This window comes from Pristis pectinata, chromosome 4, assembly GCF_009764475.1.
Source record: "Pristis pectinata isolate sPriPec2 chromosome 4, sPriPec2.1.pri, whole genome shotgun sequence".
Lineage (NCBI taxonomy): Eukaryota > Metazoa > Chordata > Chondrichthyes > Rhinopristiformes > Pristidae > Pristis > Pristis pectinata.
The window spans coordinates 30185202-30209510 of NC_067408.1; the positions used below are offsets into that span (position 1 = coordinate 30185202).

The following is a 24309-nucleotide window of genomic DNA, read 5'->3' on the forward strand; positions in this document are numbered from 1 at the left end:
CAGTCCAAAACTCTTAAAGGAGGCACATTTGGCTTAGAGACCAATGGAAGTAAAATGTTAAATGCAATCAGATGAAACAGCTGTGCACAACATTGGGTAAAGGAAGCTCTATGTTTTACTAATGCTTTACCAGAGGCACTGGTCAAGGAGAGAGACAGGAGAGGTGCCCACTGATGTCCTTTTTCTGGTGGAACCAGGAGTCCCTCTGGCCAACACACTAAAGGCAGCAGAAGGAGGTTACTTGGGAGCTAAATATCCAGAGCCAAACATTGAGGCAAGCTGCAAGGATCTGACTGGACAGAAAGTTCAATCATTTCATATGTGTTGCTAGGCTCAGTGAGTGCATCTTCAAAGGCCCTCTCACCAATTGCACCACTGACCTCACACACAGCCTCAACACATCACCTTTCCATTAATCATCTCCCAATAAAATCTATAAACAGAGCACATAACTCTAACTTTCATATGCTACTCCCCACATCACACTGCTGCAAGGCTCATACCCATACTCCACAGCTTGCACACAGAGGTCAGCTTAGAAGTGGTGCATGGCTGGAGTGACTGTCCTTGACGTCAATGCAGCCCAAGTGTGGTATCAAGTAGCCACAGTAAAGTTGATGCCAATGGCATAATGGGAAAGCAGTCTGATGACTGTGCATGAAGGAAGGTGGTTGTAGTTCTTGGAGGTCAATGATCCCAGTCCTTGGACATCACTGCAGGATTTGCTCGAGAATTGTGTCCTGGGCCTAATCATCTTCAGCTGCACATCAATGACCTTCCATCATAAGGTGGGAAGTGTTCATTTCCATTTGTGAATCCTCAGCAAGTGAAGTAGCCCAGCCATGCGTGCAGCAAGACCTTGACCATTTCCAACAAGAGAGAATGAGATTACCATCATTGGATTCCCACTATCAACATTCTGGCCGGGGGGGGGGGGGGGTGTGGGGTGGGGGGTACCTTAGTTACCTTTGCTCAACCAGACTAACTATATAAATACCATGGCAGCAAGTGCAGGTCAGACATTGCATACTGCAAAATGCACCGTAGTTACTTTTCTCAGCTTTTTTGACAGCACCTCCCAAAACAGTGACCCCTACCATCAAGAAGGACAATGGATGGCAGGCACACAGGAGCACCAGCATCTGCATGTTTCTCTCCCCATTCTGATTTGGAAACATACTGCTGGTCCTTTATTGTGAGAGTACCTTCACCAGAAGGACTTCAGCAGTTCAAGGTGTGGCTCACCACCACATTTTCAGGGGCAATTTTGGAGGGGCAATAAATGTCATCCTTGTCAGCAATACCCAAATCCTAAAAATGGATAAGTACAATAAAAACCTGCAGCCAGGGCACAGGAGATGAGAAGCCCAGATGCCAGCTCTCAATTTACACATGAATTCTACAGTAGAAGATTCAGCTGAGGAAGGCTGATGGATATTCAGGATAAAATACCAGGCACATTGGCATCCGACCAAAGTCTGTGTGTAATGTCAGAGAGCATGGAGTCTAATTTCAACCTTGGAAAGAGCTTTTCACAGAGGCCATTTTGTCCAGCATTGAAAGTGTTTGACAACTCCATGAGCACGGGTGCTGAAGCATCTAGAGCCATGATGGCTGAAATTTCAGCTCCCACTGCAGCAGGAGTCACCTGACAATTGCCTATTGCACTGAAAGCTCAGATTTCTGCCATCATAGCTCTAGATGGAAATATTCACAGGAGTTGCAGGCTATCACAGCAGTTCAACAACCTGTCCTCAATGTAAGCTGAATTGAAGAAAAATTTGGTAGAAATCACTCAGCAACTAAACTGCAATTAATTTTTGGTACCTTTAAATAATACTTTGAGTTCTTACTTGCTGCCGAACATGATTAACTGTGTGTAGTTTACGCAGGGTGTTAGTTGCACCATGGTGGTTCAGTTTGCAGTATTGACATCAAGTCTGTGAGTGTCAACATTATAATCAGCCTACTCCGCATACTTCCAGTAGGCAGTATGCCTAATGCCTTTCCGATTTCTTCAGTCAGCATGACCCCTGTTACAAATATGTGCATGGACATTTGGCTCTCAATGTGATTTATTGTAGACAATATCTATAAATGAAATGTTTGTAATTTATATTGTTTGACACCTATCATTGTTATTAATATCCAAACAGAAAGTCCTTTGCTGAATGGCCAGGATTATCAATAGAAATTATGGTAAAACTATTGGTGCTTGCTGTCATTACTCAATGAAATTGAGACATTTAATGTTAAAATGTCAGCGATTCTGCCTACTTTCATGGGCTGATCAATAAAGGGAAATTCTTAAAACAATGTGAATTGTAGGTATTTATAAACAAATCTTGGTGTAAAATGCCCTGAAAGTCTTTTGTTTCATTGTAAAATATTGAAAATGATAATTAAGAACTTTATCTTCATGGCTTGCGATGAGAATTCTTTAATGTAATTGGCTGCTCTGCCAACTTGATGACATCACAGATTCTGGATGCCAGAGATCCTTTCAACTCCTGCCTGAAAATGACAGAGATCAGTAAAGGGGAGGCTCACGCAGCAGCAAGAATGCTGTTTCTTCAGCGGTGAGTACAGTTTCTGAGCCATCAAGTCAAACTGTTTAATCCTAAATTGTGGCTTAAAGCGGAATTTTAATTTCACTCTGCCCCAGCATATCTCATGTTGACATATTAGGTCATAATGGGTTTAATGGTATGCACCTCTGGTTTTGTTGGTTTCTTACTGTATCAGGATGTTTGTAGGGTCTCTTGAGGTGCAGAACATCCATCAACTCTTTTACAGGAAATCCCTAGAGCTCTAGACCTCTAGAAACCGACAGGTGTTTTTCAGGTCCTGCTCACCATGGAAGCACATGAATAGCAATGCTTACTACCATTGCAGGCAGGTTCTGGATTTTCCAAGTGACAAGTGGGCACTTGAAATGTACTTATAGTGGTGTGGACATACACTGACCTTGCACTATTTAGGTCCTTTGCATCAGACTTGCAAAGACCAAGATAGCCTGTGCTGAGGAGCACTGGAGGATATGATAAAGATTGCTGCCTACAGGTTTTTAGGTTACTTTGTGGTTCATTAAATATATAGTTTGTTAAGCTTCAATTTAGTTGAACAAGCTTTATATTGCTCGTATGTGGACCACAGAATAAAATCTTTAAAAATTAGTTTTCTTACGGTCACGGTCCTCATATGGCAACCATTCATGCTTGTTGTTGTTATATTCGAAGTTGCTATTCTGTTGCTGGCATTGCTGTTCTCTGAAATCTTCAAAATGCTCTGGGCAGTCTTCTGTGTTACAAAGTTGATACTCGTAGCTTGGCCCTGAGCACTCTCGGCCACCATTAGAAGGTCTGGGGGGAGAAAGGTGAATAGTTCATCTCTAAGCTAATTATTTTATCAAATTACTATCCAAATGAATGATCGAAGAAATTAAACATACTATATAATTTATATTGATGTTTAAGTCACTCCCATAGGGAAAACAAAATCTCAAATCATTGTTTTAGAATGCTGTTAAAGAGTAATAGTGTGAATGGGCTGACCTAATATAATGTTCAAATTGTCACTCATTAACATAAACAAGTGGGGATAAAGGACTATTGACATATCTTGCACTGAATGTAAAATCTGCCATCAAGAAGAAGAAGATGATTTTTGAAACTATGTTTTGAACAAAACAAAATCTCTACTTTGGAAAACTGTATTTTGCTATTTGTCAAAAATACTGAAGGATTCAATAATTCCAGTATCGTAGACAGCTGCCAACTAGTGTGACATATCTCGCAGACACACGATGTGTACTTGAATTATTATTGGCCTGGTTTTTGTTGTATGGGGCTCACAGTCTGCATTCAATGGTCGTGTTCCCTGCTGCCAAGAATTCCAGACTTTTATGGCAAATCTTGCATGGCGAGACAGTTCTGAGGCAGTGTTGCATGGGCCTTGAACTCAGTAATAGGGTCATATGGGTGAGCCAGACTAAGCCGCATCCAACAATCTCCTTTGCAATTCTTCGATACATGGCAATGTCACACCTCCAGTCTTGCCAGCTGACAAAGCAGTCAAGTTTTTATTTCCAATTCTTCTGAATGCCCTTAACATTCAGAAATATTTGAAAACTATTATAAATAAAATAAGATTTATACAAAAATGATTAAATATGTAAAAAGAGTAAATCACCTGAAAATATTTGAATCTGTTTTAAATATTCAAAAAAAATCAAAGAAAACCTCCAACTGATAATGATCTTAACTTATTCTTAACTTTCTTCTTCGCAGCCACACAATTAGCATTGAAGTGATCTGGATCACAGATTCAGAGTCAGGTCTAACATGGAGAAAGATCCAAAAGCAGATTCCCTGGCAGAAGTGCTGGGAAATTCCAACAAGTTCCTGCCCCACGCCATGCATAATCCAGAAGCAGTGCACAGCTGGAACTTGTTGGCAAAGCTCAGCCAGCAAGATCAGGACTTAAGGCATTTGTATGGGAATTGTGAAGTTTGCTAGCACAGGTTTGTAAATGCCTCTCAGGAAAATGGCCCATTAAAGCTTTCATGGACACAAGAGGTCAGAGTCGCCTTCTAAATACCCACAAAATTAGGGAACCCCTCAGCTATTTAGCACTTTCTGATAAGTTTATTGTGGACAAGTTTCTTTCTATCTGACAGAAAATTACAGGCAACTATTTTTTTATATAACTGGGATTGAAGTCGTAGTACATGAATCCAACTTAATTTACAAATATTGCACTAAATTACACTCTAAACTGGCCTATCTGTAATATTTTAAAATAGAAGCAATAGAAGAAAATTGTATTGCTTCTATTTTCTGACCTCATCGAAGTTCGATCATCTTATTTCTGTAATACCTCAGGGTTAGGATCTTTGAGTCCTCGTTGTCCATGGGAATGGTACCGGATGATTGGAAGGTGGCAAATGTTGTCCCCTTATTCAAAAAAGGTAGTAGGGATAGTCCAGGGAATTACAGACCAGTGAGCCTTATGTCTGTGGTGGGCAAGCTGTTGGAAAGGATTCTAAGAGATAGGATCTATGAGCATTTAGAGAATCAGGGACTGATCAGGGACAGCCAGCATGGCTTTGTGAAGGGAAGATCATGTCTCACAGGCCTGATAGGGTTCTTTGAGGAGGTGACCAGGAAGATCGATGAGGGTAGTGCAGTAGATGTGGTCTACGTGGATTTTAGTAAGGCGTTTGACAAAGTTCCACATGGTAGGCTTCTTCAGAGGGTCAGAGGGCATGGGATCCAGGGAGGCTTGGCCGTGTGGATTCAGCATTGGCTTGCCTGTAGAAAGCAGAGAGTTGTGGTGGAGGGAGTGCATTCAGATTGGAGGGTTGTGACTAGCGGTGTCTCATAAGGATCGGTTCAGGGACCTCTACTTTTTGTGATATTTATTAATGACTTGGATGAGGGGGTAGAAGGGTGGGTTAGCAAGTTTGCAGACGACACAAAGGTGGGTGGTGTTGTGGATAGTGTGGAGGACTGTCGAAGATTGCAGAGGGATATTGATAGGATGCAGAGCTGGGCTGACAAGTGGCAGATGGAGTTCAATCCGGAGAAGTGTGAGGTGGTACACTTTGGAAGGACAAACTCCAAGGCGGAGTACAAGGTTAATGGCAGGATTCTGGGTAGTGTGGAGGAGCAGAGGGATCTGGGGGTTCATATCCACAGATCCCTGAAAGTTGCCTCACAGGTGGATAGGGTAGTTAAGAAAGCTTATGAGATGTTAGCTTTCATAAATCGTGGGATTGAATTTAAGAGCTGCGAGGTAATGATGCAGCTCTACAAAACTCTGGTTAGACCACACTTAGAGTACTGTGTCCAGTTCTGGTCGCCTCATTATAGGAAGGATGTGGAAGCGTTGGAAGGGGTGCAGAGGAGATCTACCAGGATGCTGCCTGGATTGGAGAGTATGGATTATGAGGAGAGACTAAGGGAGCTAGGGCTTTACTCTTTGGAGAGAAGGAAGATGAGGGGAGACATGATAGAGATATACAAAATATTAAGAGGAATAGATAGAGTGGACAGCCAGCGCCTCTTTCCCAGGGCACCAATGCTCAATACAAGAGGGCATGGTTTTAAAGTAATGGGTGGGAAGTTCAAGGGAGATATCAGAGGTTTTTCACCCAGAGAGTGGTTGGTGCATGGAATGCACTGCCTGGGGTAGTGGTGGAGGCAGATACGTTGGTCAAGTTCAAGAGATTGTTAGATAAGCATATGGAGGAATTTAAAATAGGGGGATATGTGGGAGGAAGGGGTTAGATGGTATTAGGCGTGGTTTAAAGGTCGGCACAACATGGTGGCCTGAAGGGCCTGTATTGTGCTGTATTTTTCTATGGTTCTATGGTTTGCTTTAAGTTGTAAGATGTGTTTAAAAGATATAAATACCTAACCTACATTTACCTTTCTGATCAATATTAGGCAGTGTAATTTCTCTACCTTTCATCAGATGAAAAAATCAGCTGATTTCCCAGCTCAATGTCTGGAAACTAGCTTTAGGGTTAGGTTGGTAAGAAAAGAGGGAAGGAGACACCCCACCACCTACATCCCAACACCAGGTTCACTGGACCTTACTTGTGACCAGCATTTTCATGTCCCTTGGAGTGATTGTGGGAGTTGTCCTCATCTCCCCTGTGACTTCCATAACAACCAATATGTGTGCTGCTGCCATGGGGAGGTACATTGTGCAACAAAGAGTCATGAAATTAGGTAAGGCTCCATCAGGATTCGTGCAGGTCTTGTTTTAGTGCCATTTCTGGGTGTAAACTAGCCTAACAGCTGTCCATCACAATTTTGGCCAATTTTGTGACTTTTTTTTGCTGTGAGCTTAATTAGATATTAGTGCTAACTAACATTAGTTGGATGTGTCCGATCCAACTCTTAGGGAAATGATTTTTAATGGAGTGCAAAAGAACACGAAAATTTGATTCATTCTGAAGATACATTGAGCTTGAAATTCCTTATCTTTTATACTGATTTTTCTAATTTTGGCTAAATTGTGACTGAAATGCCAATGAAACATGATCAAATCTCCAAGCCACTGGGTCCTTGATTTATCAAGTGTAATATCATGAAAGATCCATTAGTTCTTTGTAACGTATGCAGGCACAGCTTGTTTTGGGTTTTATTCTATTTCTTGACAGTTTTTTATTACTTGTGGTATCATACTGATGAAAGATAGACTCCCATGATCAATTAGATCATTTGAAATACAGTAATACTATTTCTGATTTTTATCCTTGCAGGGAACTAGATCATTTGACAATAATTCATGAAAATAATATAAGTATTTTAAATCTCTAATTGCCTGAAAATAGCATCAGAAATCACATGCAACTTACAGATTCAAATGTTTAACTATTTAACTATTTCATATAACCATTTCTATTGCATACATTTTATGGGTTACATCAAAAAGTGCCGCTGGCAATATTTCCAGAAAGCAAGATATATGCTCTATATCATTAAGTTGCATTTTGCCTCAAACATCCTCAATGATAATAAAATGTGACAAGTTATCTGTATCAAAAACCTACTTACAATGGGTTATCACACTGCCGGGTCCGGTAGCGTACGCCGATTCCACAGGTTCGAGAGCAAGAGCCAAACTTGCTCCATGACCCCCAATTTCCATCATGCCGTAGTATGTCAGGAGTTAGCCAAATACAGTGACCTTTAAAGCAATGCTAGAAAGCAAAAAGTAATTACATGATTTATGCATAATTATTAACTCCCTGAATTTTGATCCATATATTTTTCACCTATGATGACACTTTCTACCTGATAGTGCAATCCTAGATGCCCAGTATTGTTAGACACAGAGAGTTCAGATTTATGGTCTGCACAAAGGGCTCATTGCATCTCACTGCAAACAGCCAGTGCAAGTAGGACAAAGCTCATGCACGCAATTAGGACTGTGAAAATAGTTAAGTTAGGGAGTCTAACAATAACTTGTTTAGGTGTGCTGTTGCGATATTCACTAAATAATTACTTGAATATTGATCATGGTTTTTCACTTATAGTTATAATCTTTATTGATACATAATATTTATTCGACTCCTTATAAACCAGTCAACTTTTTCTTGTGGCAGTGTTACTGACAGCAGCCTCTTTTGAGTAGTGAACATAGTGCACAGCATGGGTATTTCCTTGGGTCTGCTAATAGGAAGAGAATTTCAGACACTCATAAAGAAAGGCACCTTAGGCATCCAGTTCATATAAGACTCATTTCAAAACCCACATATTCACTCACATTCACAGCGAGATTAGTTTGTCTGATGATGCTATTGGTCTTGTTGATTACTTCATTTCTATGGATAAAAAGTCATTGTCTGCATGCCTGCAGTTTTCTGTAATGTGCTTCTGTTAGCACTTCCCCTCTGGGAGCAACAAATCACAAAATCTCCCTTTACTTGTTATTCTGAATAAAGGAAAGTATACCAAAGTGTACCACTGATACCACTTTCGGCAATTGTCAATCCTCAGTGCGGACAGCCTCACACTTTAAATGAATACACACTCTGGATGTGAATAATAACAATATCTGCTTGCTATGAAAGGAGAAAAATAGACAATGAAAATGTAGAATGAAACTAGAATTTTAAAAAAATGGAAAAGCTCCACAGCACTTTTTGGAAAAACTAATAGATAAACAATGGCAATGGTAATTTCAAGACAGTAATCTCACCTCAGGGTGCAGAAGCAGTTGCAAATTGAAAGGTTTGCCTTTTCACTTCATGAACCCAGAACTCCTTGAGGATATTCTTGCATGTAATTACATTTCTCTTCTTAACACAGTCTTATCGGATTATGTTAGTGGTGAAAATAATGAAGAGCAAATGCTGACATCTCATTTTAGAGTAAATATGTGCCATGTTGACTACATAAGGAGCAATAAAGTCCAAACATGGCATAAACACTCAAAAAAGAATAGTGTTAAAAGCAAGAATTTGACCCCTGTTGAACGTTGGGCATGGTTATTCACTGAAGCTTGTTATCTCTATGGAAACATAATGTTTATATTGGCTTCAATGTTACATTTCCAAACCCAGCGTTTGATATCCTTTCATACTAATGAAATACAGCAGTGTGATGTCCAGATTGCACATGCTATTGTCAGGAAAAGAGCCCAGAGCTAGATACAAAGGCAGATCCACCATCTTATAACCGTGTACATGAATTTTTAATTCTTAACACAAATCAACCAACCTTGCCAAAAGCACACATTGTCCCATCTAAAGGAGGTCCTTTCTTAGTTTTGCAAAAGTATGGATTGTCAGGATGGCTACACCACAGCTGCTTGCAGGGGTCAAAGGTGCGGAACTGAAACCATGAAAACACAATGGCTTTTACAAATAATACATTTCTTATAAAATGCTGACATATAATGTAAATAATACCCAGCATACTGAAGATGAATTTAGGAAGATTTAAAGCAAATTTAACTATATCTGAATTTTTTATAATACATTTTTCTACAATGAATGAGATGTGGGTGTTGCTGGCAGGACGGTGTTGAGCTTCTCAAGTGCTGCTGGAGCTGTACATCAGCCATCCTGCTATGTGCCTTGTAGACGGTGAAAGGGCTTATGAGAGTCAGAAAGCAAGTCATTTTGCACACAATATCCAGCCTCTGACACGTTCTTGTAGACAGTGTATTTATGTGACTGGGTCCCAGACCCGAAATGTTTCTCTTTCCAGAGGTGCTGCCAAACCCGCTGAGTGCGACTGGTTCAGTTGAGTTTCCAATCAAAAGATGATCACCAGGATGCTTCTGGTGGGGGATTCAGTAATGGCAAAGTTGTCGAAAGACAATGGGATCAAATTCCCTTTTGTTGGAGATAATCATTGCCTGGCATTAATGTGGCATGATGGTTAATCGCCATTAATCAGCCAAATCTAAATACTGTTCCTGTCTTGCTGCTTGCAGGCATCAGCTGCTTCATTTTGACAAGCTGCAAATGGAAATGCACTGATTGGTTATTTGGGAGGGATGTCAGGTGGAGGAGCGAGTTGTACAGTGCGAGATGGAGAGTGGTGGTTAAACCTCTTGTGTATCATTTTTCAAAAGAAATCAGTACATGAGAAAGGTTATTTTTGGTATATTAAAAAGTAATTCCACCCATTAAATTTACAAGTTTCCTGAGGTTATCTTTATGGATAATTGGCAGTAAATTTATTGCAGTAATACTGATCACAGCTAAATTTCAAACATGGATAATGGCGGCTCTGAATAATGCCTAAACTTTCTTCAAATGACATGTTGTGAACGTAACTAGTTTCTGTTCTATTTCAGATATTGAAATGTTAATACCTGAAATTTTAATATATCACAAAAGTGAAAGGTATAATTTTTAATTTTGTTCCAAGGAGAGCTCCAGTAAACTACCACAGCAAAATACAGAGTGGTTTTGAAAAATCGAATAATGTCAAAGTAACGTCTTCGTACATCCTTCTGATCATTAAGCAAGTTCATTTTAAGTGTGACTGATTGAGAACTGTTCAATGATATGATTGACAAATGATAACTCAGTTAAAGACAATATAGAAATCTGTTTGCTAAATTTAATTCACAGTGAACTTCTATTGTATATAAATTTGTGATGAAGATCACAAATTGTAATTAATTAAAGTTATTTAAATCTATTAATTGAATTTGTAAATACTAATTGTAATTGTTAAAGAGTCAGAGGCATACAGTAGGGAAACAGGCCCTTCGGCCCATCTGGTCCGTACCGACCACGGTGCCCATCCAAGCTAGTCCCATTTGCCCATGTTTGGCTCATATCCTTCTAAACATTTCCAACTGTCTTTTACAAGTTGTTATTGTACCTGCCTCAACCACTTCCTCTGGCAGCGCATTCGACGTATGGACCACCCGCTGTGTAAACAAGTTGCCCCTCAAGTTCCTATTAAATCTCCCCTGTCATCTTAAACCTATGCCCTCTAGTTCTTGATTCCCCAATCCTGGGAGAAAGATTGAGTGCATTCACCCTATCTATGCCCCTCATGATTTTACACACATCTATAAGATCACCTCTCAGTCTCCTACGCTCCAAGAAAAAAAGTCCTTGTCTGTCCAATCTCTCCCTATAACTTAGTCCCTCGAGTCTTGGCAACATCATTGTAAATCTTTTATGCACTCTTTCCAGTTTAATAACATCTTTCCTATTGCAGGGTGACCAAAACTGAACACAATAACTGAGCACAATTGCAGCCTCACCAGCATCTTGTACAACTTCAACATGACCTCCCAACTTTCATACTCAGTGTCCTGACTGATGAAGGCCAGCATGCCAAGGGCCTTCTCCATCATCCTGTCTACCTGTGACACCACTTCCTGGGAACCATGTACCTGACCTTCAAGGTCCCTCTGTTCTACAACACTCCATGATGAAAGATTAGTTCTGATGAAAGATTATCAACCCAAAACAAACTTTAGTTCATTCTCTACAGAAGCTGCCTAATCAGCTGAGTACTTCGAACATTTTTGATTTTACTTCACACTTGCATCATCTGCAGTTTTTTGCTTGTCATAGAAATCACAGAGTGATACAGCAAGGATGTAGGCCCTTTAGTCCACCGAGTTGGCGCTGACCATCAGCCATCCATTTTACACAAAATTTATGTTAATCCCACATCCTAATCAACAAGCCCCAGATTCTACCACTCACTTACACACTAGGGGCAATTTACAGTGGCCTATTAACTACCAGTGGCCAATTTACAGTGGCCTGCCAACCCGCAGGTCTTTGGGATGAGGGAGGAGACTGAGCCACCTGGAGGACAATGCGGACACATGGAGAATGTGCAAACTCAACACGGACAGCACCTGAGATCAGGTCTCTGGTGCTGGAAGGCAATAGCTCTACTAGCTGTGCCACTGTGCTCATCTTTTAATCACAATTGTTGTCTTGTCTGAAATGCATACACATTAGATTATGCTCTGTAATGTTTCAAAGTGATTCTTTTTTTGTTCTAAATCATTAGGTGCCCCTCAGAAGTGCATCTGTGAGAATGATGCATTTGAGTTTAGCATTCTGTTGCACTCAAGGGTCCTGTTCAGCAAGGAGAAGAAGCTCACTCACTCTGCATATTCCTCAGGAATCTGCAGCAAGTTATATGCAATCTAGTGCACCATAACACTGACTCCACATGAGCTCCTACTTGTGATCAAATATATATTATTAGGCAGGTTTAGTTTATGTTCTTGTTATAGTTTTTTTTCAGTAATGTTACAATAAAACCACTTGGATAAGCAATTCAGTTTCTTCCAAAATTCTGAACACTCCTGTGAAAACACAGATGGATAATGTGCTTTATCATGAGGTGCGTAAGTACTTCTGCATGCTTTATAGATTTTAATATTCTCTGTATTTAGGTAAAGCAAAAACCACTCTTCGGCACAGGGTGACATGAGCTATTAATTAAACTCTAAAGCTCATGAAAAATTTAACATCTGGACCTTTGTAATAACGTGCCATCTAAACATTCTGTCCCAGCAAACCACGCATGCCAAGTTTCCTGGAATGACTTGTAGTTGGCATTCAGCAGGACCAAACACAAAGAAAACGGCACATTTTACATATTTTAATAAACTCTTGCCTGCTGAGTTTAGACAGCTCTGCAGAACTGAATAGAAATGGGAGTGGTGCCAAAATAGGTGGAACACAAGCAAAATTATACAGTGGGTCAGAAACCACTCAGATCACACTTACTGCTGTGCACATCATATAGCCCACTCCAAAGTCAAAGCGACATTGTTCATTCATAGAGTAGTTAATGCCAGGAAGTTGTGGAAGCAATGGCCAATCGTGTTCAAATGGATCATCACGAAGACAATTGTAGGAACTGCAAAGGAGAGAATAGTTTCAAAATATTTTCGTTCAGCAAAATGATGGGGAATATCGAAACAACTTTGTATGAATTATACCTCAGTAGAAAAGACAAAATTTTCTATTGCCTGTCCCCACCCACTGTGCCCCGATACACTTTCTTAGGTCAGGTCATTATATATGGAGAAGCAGCTTCTGGGAAGGTATCTTCTAACCATTGGGAATCATTGGTTATAACCAAGAAAAATGTCAAGGGTCCTCCATTGGAAGCAAGGTTAAAGGATCTACATGCCTTTACACTCTGAAACACAATAATCTTAAATCCTGGTATTAGCTCAACATTTTGTAATGGATTTAGGGTAAATTAAACACTTTTGTTTTCCACGTTGACATTTAATGCATTGGAAGTGTGAGGGGATTGGACTTCACTGTGACAAGCCTTTTTCTCAGCTTGCTTGAATATAATCACATTGGGTGAGCCCACAGCAATAAAGCTGCCTGTCACTAAGTTTCTATGGAAACTGTTTAATATGGATGTCATCAGGAAGTGCATTATTGATTGTCAACCCCTCATGTCTGGAAGTGGAGCCCTTGTACTACTACAGTATGAAAAATTTTGATTTACTGGATGAATGCTGCTGCAAATTTTCCAAATAAAATTCTTATACCTGCCAATGAGCAAAACAGAATAACAAATAGACAAATAGATAAATGCAGTGAGCAGCAATGGGCTTAAATATCTGCACTAAAACTCTCATGCTTATTTTCAAATCCCTTCTTGATTTCACCCCTTCTAATCTCTGAAGCCTTCTCCAGCCCTATAACCTTCCAAGATCTCTGCACACTTCAATCTCTGGGGCTGCTTTTACTGATCCTCCAACTGGCAGCCTTCCTTTTAGACCTAGGGGAATCCTAATGTGCACACAGGCAGTCTTTGGAGGAGTGACTTCTGGAGATTATGGGCTCAGCTACCACAGAGCCAGTGAACAGCAATAGATTGTAGATCACTGAGGACTACTATGTGCTCATATTCAATGCTTTTCATATCCTACTTCTCCATCATTTAAAAATCCCTTTTGTACTATTGCATCCAGATGGTTCAAACATGCTCCTCTTGGCTACCCTCACACGTCACCTTGGTTTTATACCTCTCTTATTTCAAATACACATGAAATGCCACCTGGCCAGGTCCTAGCAAGGGAGCTACAATAACCAGAGGAGGAAGAGGAAGACAACTAGTCACATCTCTGGCCACTCTGATCCCCAGCTCAGATGATAGTCCTTTGAGGGTGTAGAGGATAATTTGAAGATTGCTCTAGAAATTGGTCTTCTGGCACTGAAGCAGTACTGTGGATTGCCCTAACTCTGTGGAAGCTGCGTGAAGATTGAGAACTTTAATTACGAGGTTCAAAGACATCTGTTGTCAGGTTCCCTGCGTAACACATGCTGAAACTAACATAGTTGCCATCAGTGCAAAATTCTGTATTGATGTTTGCAAGTTCTCCTAGTTCTTAGTATGCAGCATAGCATAATGAAGCCAATTCTTAAAGGGATATCACAAAAAAAGCAACACTGCTAGCTATAGGACAGCGTTGCTCAATAAATGGATGCTACAATGATGGGAGGCATTGAGAGAGTTCTCCCAAGAGGTTGGAGAAACTTGGATGGGCTGGTGGAGTACAGTGTCTGCTCTCTTTGTGCAAGGGGGCTATGGAGAACATATAGGGTTGGAGACATGTTCTTCTGGATTGAGGTTGCTAGGGAGGACTTTGTAAGGACACAAGTGTAATCTATTAATGGATACATTTTGAGGAATACTGCAATGGAAGCAAATATCTGTGCTCTTCCCATCTGCTCTTGGGGCACAAAGTAGATGATGTTTTCTCTCCTTGAATATAGAGTATTGTGACCTCCTTAATACAGCAGTAAACAGCAAACTGAGATGTGGCAGAGACTTGGAAATAATCCTGAGTGAGCATGATTTTGACCCACGTGGACAAAGCAATCAAGACACATACGTGAGGTTGCAGAAGGTTAGAGATCTCAGTGAGTTGAAAGAATGCGGTCTGAGAATTGGTCATTGAAAATAGCCTGGTTTGGGGGAGAATGGAGCAAGTAAAACCTGTTTTTTCTGTGAGAAAGAAAGAGCTGAGGGTCATATCAGTGAGACTGAAAATCTCACAGCAAATAAATTTCATGCATAATATGGGGAAGTTTTATGACAGAAAAAATGTGTTAGAGCAACTAGGAAACTCACTGAAAAATCAGAAGCTAGATTTTCCAATGGATGCTAAGATACCAAGAAATGTGCAGAAAGTTGCAACATGCCAGGTTGTCTATTTTAAGCAGCATAGTGCTGCTTGTTTCAGAGCTGTGTGAATGAATTTCTAACTCAGGGTTGACATGTAGTGAATCACCAGACAAGAGTGGACAGGGGAAAGTGGTAGTTCTGTGCCAGTTCCCCAGTGGGTAAGCTCAGATGCCACCAGCTCTATCTCCATGTAGTGCCCTTCTGGAACATGACAAAAAAAGCAAAATGAACATCTGGGTACTTGCAGTTGTTTCTCAGTTGTGCACTGGAAAACAGATCTAGCTACAATAATTTTAAACACATAAATGACCTAATATCTCCTTCAAAGTAAGAACATAAATGAAAAGCTGGGGAACATTTAACTTGGTGAACTCCATATCATTCACTTACATACCACCTAAACTTATGGATCAGAGTTTTAACTCTCCCACTTACTGTAGATATCGGCTCAGCTCCTGTTGACTACACCGTGACCAATGGAATCGATGAAATGCAGCTTGAACCAAGGGTGCCATGATACTTCCCATTTTGATCTCATCTCCACAATGATTACCTTGGCCATCATGTTCCATGCCCAACCTAATGAATGGAAAAGAAATGAAAAGCATTCACCATATTACATCTGAACACAAGTTAGCTAAATATATATTTTTGTACACTTATGCTTGAGCACAAAACAAAACAGAGTGCTAAGCATGAAAAGAGACCCTGAAGTTAAGATAGTGATGGCTTCATTTGATGTTTATCTAGTTCAGTATTTTGGTATTTAATACCAATTGAATTTTCCATTTTTTTTTCTCATTGTCTTTATTTGGTAACTGCAAGGATGGTTGTGAAATGCATCAGACACTGGCCATTCCTGTAGGTGACACATAATTATGTGAATGGTACACAAGGGAGGGGCGAATTTACGAATGAGAAAATACTCTGGCCTCTAGAATGGCAGGAGGATGCTTTGTTGATATTTCAGATTTTCTGCAAATGCTTAATGGTGAGGGACTCCTAAAATAAATGGCAAAGGGAAAATAAGATACTGGAGCAAGGAAAATATGGTGTGGGCAGAGAGCATGGCAGGTGAAGAACAAGTGAAGAAAATCTTAATGTCAAAGCATGGAATAGGCTTTTTTTTTACAAGTGAAGGATTACTGTCATCCTCCCCACTGGATGTTGACTTTACGACATTGAGTAGAAGGTGCTATTCAGGCTGCACACCATATACTGCAGTATCTGCAGAACTCAGATGAAGGAAATAATGGAATACATACATGTCTTTGGAACACACATTAAATGCAAATTATAGGAACATATCCACATTGTACTCCAATTCTGAAAGTTGGTTCCATTGACTTCAATTCCGGAAGCAAAATACTATGCACATTTGTTCATATGTGTTTATTGCATGCCATTGAAGACAAATTTTTACCCCACTATCTTATTGTATAAAACTTGGCAATGTAAAGTTGCTCAACAATACTATCTAATTGCACAAAACTGATGCAATATGTCTGTCATACTGTCTCACATATACAGTTTTCCCGTATCAAGTCACAATTCAGTTCCTTCACTGTATTGGGGCAACCTGTTAGAAGTATGTAAAACTACGAGAGGTATAGATAGGATAGATAGTCAGAGTCTTTTTGTCAGGGTGGAAGAGACAAGTACTATAGGACATGGATTTAAGATAAGAGGAATAAACTTTATAGGAGATTTACAAGGCATTTTTGTTTATCCACACACATACACAGAGTGGTAGGTGCCCTGAATGTGCTGCTAGGGGAGGTGGTGGAAACAGATACAATAGCAACATTTAAGAAGCATTTAGACAGGCACAGGAACAGGCAGAGAATTAAAGGATGTAGACCACATGCAGGCAGATGGGATTAGTTTTGATTGGCATCATGGTTGGCATAGACATTGGGTTCCTGTGTTGCACTGTTCTATATATTCAGGACATAAATTCAAGCTTCAATTTACAATTGAATAGCTACTCACACTCATATTACCCACAAATTTCATCCCTCAAATCATGGTCACTCAGTGAGGATTTTCAAATCAGGTAAATGGCAACCGTGGCTAATACTTTGGGAAAAATGTTGCTGACACTCAGGCTAGTAATTAGTTGACTCTGTCTCCATTTAACAGGTGTAAAATGAATGATTTGGTATGCAGTAAGATGCACATTCTTCCACAGAGCAGTCTGAAGTGGTCCCACAACCTATGGATCAAGTCAAAGCTCAATGGCTCTGACACATCCAATCATGTATGCAGATGGAAAATAAATAGCTCATCAGAGGAGAAAGCTCCCTGTCCTCAATGATGGCAATAGCTGCTACTCAGCCTGCTGGGTATTTTCATCTTTATTTGCTTTTAAATAACATGTATTGACAGTAAAGTATTTTATGACGTGAAAGGCTCTTGGAAAATGTTTCTCATTTCCTCCAATCAAATGTTATCTTGCTCAGAGGGAGAATAGATTAAAGTGTGAGATGTACTGTTCAAGCAACAGTTCCATCCATATGTGAGTGGCACATTAGCTGATATTTAACGTTAGCCAAAGTGAGCCATAAACATGATAACTGCTAATGCCTATGCTACAATTTGCCTGCAAGTGTGTTAGCTGCAGATGGCAAAGCTCTGCCACTGGCACTCTGCTGACCCACAGGAAGCTGAAGCAGTTGTACACAGTCCTTTGCAGATTGGCTTGCTGGGATGCAAATACCTTCGGGGCTCGCCGTCTGCCCAACATCCCCCATTCATCTTGGAACACTAAGACTGAAATACTGTAGTTCAAGACAATTTAAAAATAATGTTTAGCTTAAAGAGAGGAAAAGAACTATTGCCAAATCTGTTCTGCAAATAAATTTATGACAGAAATGTTAATAACAGCAATACTGAACAACATGTTCTGCAAATGTTGAAGTACAAATCTTTTGCCAGTTTAAGAACTTCTATATCAATAGAGTTTCCCTTTCTTCCACTATAAATGTTTCCAAAGAAAAAAAGAAACTACTGAAACCTCTGCAAATACTGTGTAGTGATCTTTTAATACATTTCTACAAGCTACCTAGGGCCTTAAGGAGGCTTGCTAGTGTCTGGTGAACAAGTCTCTACTTCAGATATGGTTCTCAATTCCTTTCAGAGGAGCACACTGGATTACAACCATCTCTTTATGGCAGGGACCAAAACAAATTTCAAGGATTATAAAATGTTACAAACAAACCATTTCAATTGTTCTTTGGTTGTATGTATATACAACTGAAGCATTAAATTATCACTGAAACATCCAGGAACAATATACTCAACCAATTAGGAGAGCTAGAAGGGGGCATGAGAAGTCCTTGGTGAGTAGGATCAAGGAAAACCCCAAGGCATTCTACACGTATGTGAAGAATAAGAGGATGACTAGAGTGAGGGTAGGACCAATCAGGGATAAAAGAGGAAACATGTGCCTGGAGTTAGAAGAGGTAGGGGAGGTCCTTAATGAATACTTTGCTTGAGAGAGAGAGAGAGACCTTGACGTTTGTGAGGATGGCATATGACAGGCTGATACGCTAGGGCATGTCAATGTGAGGAAAGAGGATGTGCTGGAATTTTTGAAAAACATTTGGATAGATAAGTCACTGGGGCCGGATGGGATATATCCGAGGTTATTATGGGAAGTGAGGGAAGAAACTGCTGCGCCTTTGGCGATGATCTTTGCGTCCTCACTGGCCACTGGAGTAGTGCCAGATGATTGAAGGGTGGCAAATGTTGTTCATTTGTTTAAGAAAGAGAGTAGGGATAACCCTGGGAATTACAGGCCAGTGAGTCTTACTTCAGTGGTGGGCAAGTTACTGGAGAAGATTCTTAGAGATAGGATTTATGGGCATTTGGAGAAGCATAGGCTGATTAGGGACAGTCAGCATGGCTTTGTGAGGGGCAGGTCATGCCTCACGAGCTTGATTGAACTCTTTGAGGATGTGACAAAGCACATTGATGAAGGTAGAGCAGTGGATGTGGTGTACATGGATTTTAGTAAGGTGTTTGATAAGGTTCCTCATGGAAGGCTCATTCAGAAAGTCAGGAGGCATGGGATCCAGGGAAACTTGGCTGTGTGGATTCAGAATTGGCTTGCTCATAGAAGACAGAGGGTGGTGGTAGATGGAGTGTATTCTGCCTGGAGGTCGGTGACCAGTGGTGTTCCGCAGGGATCTGTTCTTGGACCCCTGTTCTTTGTGATTTTTATAAATGACTTGGATGAGGATGTGGAAGGGTGGGCTAGTAAGTTTGCTGATGATACAAAGGTTGGTGGTGTTGTGGATAGTGTAGAAGGTTGCTGTAGATTACAACAGGACATTGATAGAATGCAGAGCTGGGCTGAGAAGTGGCAGATGGAGTTCAACCCGCATAAGTGTGAAGTGATGCACTTCGGGAGATCGAATTCGAAGGCAGAATACAAGGTTAATGGCAGGACTCTAAGCAGTGTGGAGGAACAGAGGGATCTTGGGGTCCATATCCCTAGATCCTTCAAGGTTGCTGTGCAGGTCGATAGGGTTGTTAAGAAGGCATATGGTGTGTTGGCCTTCATTAGTCGGGGTATTGAATTCAAGAGCCACAAGGTAATGTTGCAGCTCTATAGAACTCTGGTCAGACCACACTTGGAGTATTGCGTTCAGTTCTGGTCTCCTCATTATAGGAAGGATGTGGAAGCTTTAGAGAGAGTGCAGAGGAGATTGAGTGGACAGTCAAAGACTTTTTCCTAGGGCGACAATGGCTAACACGAGGGGACATAATTTTAAGGTGATTGGAGGAAGATATAAGGGGGATGTCAGGGGTACTTTTTTTTTTTACACAGAGTGGTGGGTGCGTGGAATGCACTGCCAGCAGAGGTTGTGGGGCAGATACATTAGGGACATTTAAGAGACTCTTAGATAGACACATGAATGATAGAAAAATGGGGGGCTATGTGGGAGGGAAAGTTAGTGGGAGGGAAAGTTTAAATAGATCTTAGAACAGGATAAAATGTTGGCACAACATTGTGGGCTGAAGGGCCTGTACTGTGCTGTAATATTCTATGTTCTATTAGCCTGCACCTTCCATGGAGTAGGTGTATTAGCGCCATAAGTAGTCACAACCTCGCCAACATTTCTGTCAGCTCTACACTCATTTTCATTAAAAATTTCCTTAAAGCCTTCTTTTCACCATTATCTCTTCCTTTTCACCATTATCTTTTCACCATTATCTCTTCCTTTTTAAAAACCCAGCTGCTTGTGCCCTTTCCAGTATTGAATTCCATCTGCCCATCATCATGAGTGGCTCCTCTCACAACTTCAAATCCTTGTTCTTATTTCCATTTCTAGCTTTGGAACTTGCTCCAGCCTTCCTTCTCATACATTTTCCAATCTTCTGTCTCTGACCTTCTGTTCAACTTCCACCTTTCATTCTATTGCTTGTGGCAGAGCTTATAACTTGGAACAGCTTCCTAAACACACCTACTCTCCTTTCATCTGTAAATGTCATCTAAAACTCACCCCATTTTTGATCAAAGTTCCACTCCTTTTTCCCAACTGACCTGGGAACCTTTTCCTCTGTAAAATACATATAACTTCTTCTGGTGTAAAGTTGTATTAGTGCAAATTACTGTTCTAATGCTTAACATTGTTAATCTTGACAGCATGCTATGTCTTTGAGCATTCTCCATTTGCTCTGGAACTGCAAAATTAAGACTTACACATGTCCAGTCTCGTGAGCAACTACAAATGCAGATGAGAAGCCATCCTCATGATTCAGGGTGCAACTTCGCACTGGATGGCACATACCTGTAACTGGAGCATAACCTGTAAAGATAGGAAACCATAAATAACATTCAAGAAGTTGAAAAATCATAATTGTGTTTCTTTTTAATCATGTCAATGATAATTAAAACCTTCTTCCCTTATTTTGTAGATGTATTTTTTTCCTAATTGTGAAAGTTATGTTCAGATTGCCCAAAGGTCTTTCATATGTTATACTGTTTTAGTTTGTAAAATAATCTATATCATGCAAGATGGTATTTGTCACACCAGAACTGAAAACAGAGGAAACAAGGAGACACACAAGACTGTAGAAGCTGGAATTTGGAGCAAAAAACAAACTGCTAGATGAATTTATAACCAATTATCATGTCAAGCAACTTAAAATCTGTAAGATAATGATTGTGGAATGATAAAGCACCGAATGTCAAAATCTGGACTCTTTCTATCAATCTTAGAATATTATAACAAGCAAAATCTGTGCAATGCTGCATTCAGTTATTCCAGTTTTACCATTTTCCAGCTGCCTTATAATTGTTATCTCTTGTTACTCCAAACTATCTGACAATGCATTTGTGAATGGACTTGGCAATTGAATGAACAGCGGCCTAGAAATTCTATTGGGCTGGATGGTCTGTTGTTTTATAAGCATCCAACAGGCAACGAAGTGTCAACATGCCTGCCAGTTTGCTATGCACTTTTGGAAATGGAGGTGGCCACTCATATCATCAGCATAGATATCCTAAGGGGCATATTTTTAATCAACATATTTAATCTCTCCTTTAGCCCTCAATGCAACCGGCTACTTTCAAGAGAGCCTGGTGTACATGAGCCCAGCCTTCATAATGTTAGACTGTCATTTGACATATGTTTTTTAAAGAATATATTTGAATATGGGGCTGGGAAATGCAGATCACATTAATATGAAGGGTCACTGCTAACCTCTCCATTCTGATCATCACTTATACTTCACACCCACTCCACACCCCCAACACATCCACATTGTTATATCTAGAGTTCCCTTCTAGCTGCCCCTCTCTTGATGGCTGACAGTAGCCCAAAATTCAAATAGATGTGGCTGGCAGGTTGCTGTGGGTGACCTGCCAGGTCTGTGGCTCATCACTTCAGACCCAATATCAAATGGCCTTCAATTTCCCCACCTACAACTTCCTCTCAGCTCATCTCCTGTCATTCTACCCTTTACTTTTGAACTATCAGCTGGAAACTGGAATACTGATGACTATAAAGTGAATTACTTATCAATATGATATTGTACACTATATCTGAGCAAAGAACTAAAAATCATTGCCAGTCTGAATGGAGTACAATACCTTGCATTCCCGATGGACCAAAATCTTGCCTTGTTAGAAAGATAGCATGGTCATGATATTCTGCGTGACTTGTATCAGACTTCTGCTGGGAATGGGCCCATCTGCACACATTCTCCAGACTTTGAGAGGGATTTCCAACTTCAATCAGGCTAACAGACTTTGAAAAATAACGATTTTCTTAAAACTTGGGTGCAATTTCAACAGCCTTCATCACAAGAACATTTATCATTTTTCAAGAAAGACCACTGAATGTGTGGCATTATTACAAAATATTTTCAGAACCAATAATTAGCAACTTGTCTTTCATTTCACTGGATACGTTTGAGTGAACTTTGACACAAATAAAAATATTAATTTATTTTCCATGCTTTTGTGTTCACGCAAATTTTTTGGCTTGTCTCCCAATCCCCATCACTCTCAGTATTCTATCTGTCACTGATTAGTGTTCCAGTCAGCCTGACTCCTTCTTTCTCTCATATAGATTCCAGACATTTTGGCACTGAAGTTACACTGTGGAATACTAGCATAAGATACTTGAAATTCTTTTCTTGCCTATTTCACTGCAGATCTTAAACCAATGGGCTAAATTTTAATTTTCAATTGATGGCAATAATTGGAGCAGATTGCCTGCCCATTGTAGAATTTATCTGACAAAATCTCAGCTCCTGGTCTGGAACTCTGCCTTCTAGCAGTGGGTATCAGGAACTTGGCATGTATTCTGCCTGGCTTTTGAGCCAATAACTTAAATAATTGGAAAATCACATGCAGTGTGTGCCTGAATTTCTCATATGTGTTTCTTTGGCAAAATTCCCCCCTTGCAGAATGAAGTTGGAAAATTACATTTTTAATTCTTTTGAAGATGCTTGTTGTTGGAAACTTGGTCAAGCTTTCTCTTTAAGGAACAAGTGGTTTTGCGTTGAGACCACCCAAGGGGTAATGGTAAATTGATGGAAGTGGGGTGGTTCGAAGGGATGTTTGAGTAAAGGGCAAAATCATCTGCTTCGGGTGGGCACATCAACCACAATCAGGTATTAAAGTACAGAGAGGCAGCTGAGCTATCAGTCACCATGACACATGTACAGATAAGTAGTTGTAAAAAGGTTCTAATAACTCCTACCAAGCCCCTGCTCTTCATATAATGTGATCTTAAACTGCTCAAGCATTAACAATGTAAAAATTCTAAATGTAAAATCTCAGTTACAATTACACACATTTAGTAGCATTTCTATGCATTATGTACACTCAATGACATGCATCTCCTGACCACCAGTATGTTGTTACCAATATCCAACAGTGTAGCCCTGACCTTGGCATTCATGGATGATGTGTAATTTTTCCCAGCTGCCTTGGTTTGGGGTTTGACGCTACAAATAACCCATGCCTTCCATTAGCATTCTCTCTCTCTGCCACTGTCAGGATCTGCCTCAGAGCTCTATGACCTTAGCAGCAAATAACCAAAGCTGTAGTCTGGATTGTTAAAATGGAGGCAGAAGAGGAACACTGCTAAGAAAAAGTGAGTGTAGGGCACCAAGTTCTCAGGGGTTGGTACACACTCATGCCACTGCTGGCAAATCTCCACTCTCCACCTTGCCTATGTGGTCAAAAATCGCCTACCTTCCTACTCTCAGGCCCACACCAGTCATCTCTCTTTCAACCCTCTCCACAAGGAGATCAATCCAGATTTTTGAATAAGTGATAGATTTCTGTTAGGTAAGAATATATGAGCTTCAGTGGGATAGTTAGGTTTGATACAAATTAACCGGAAACTAATTGAATAATTGATCTGGTTTAAAGGGCAGTCTATGTTTCTAAGATCTCAAATGATATTTTTCTATATTTTCAAGCCATTCTTTTTTCATTCACCTAGTCTCATCAGTTACTGCAGATCCTGACTGGAAGTAGGAAGTATGGCTTCAAGCTTCAGAAACTGCTGAACAGCAATGGCTGGGATGGCCCAAAGCCTTCAATAGAACACACATTAAAACTTATCTGGCCTCCTTGCTTAGATTCCTGGCCCATTCATATGTGAGAAAT

At 40.3% G+C, this 24309-nt stretch overlaps 1 protein-coding gene across 4 annotated transcripts in view; it reads right to left on the reverse strand.

The window, feature by feature from the left end:
• Positions 1-24309, reverse strand: part of LOC127569267 (A disintegrin and metalloproteinase with thrombospondin motifs 2-like) — a 210057-nt gene that overhangs the window by 25361 nt on the left and 160387 nt on the right. For all 4 annotated transcript variants that reach the window (XM_052013743.1, XM_052013745.1, XM_052013744.1 and 1 more), the window contains exons 5-11: positions 22276-22432; positions 20884-20989; positions 15609-15752; positions 12746-12878; positions 9237-9350; positions 7569-7714; positions 3187-3362 (exon numbers count right to left, since the gene is read on the reverse strand). In XM_052013743.1, coding sequence (XP_051869703.1) covers positions 3187-3362; positions 7569-7714; positions 9237-9350; positions 12746-12878; positions 15609-15752; positions 20884-20989; positions 22276-22432 — 976 coding nt within the window. The remainder of the gene's footprint in view (positions 1-3186; positions 3363-7568; positions 7715-9236; positions 9351-12745; positions 12879-15608; positions 15753-20883; positions 20990-22275; positions 22433-24309) is intronic.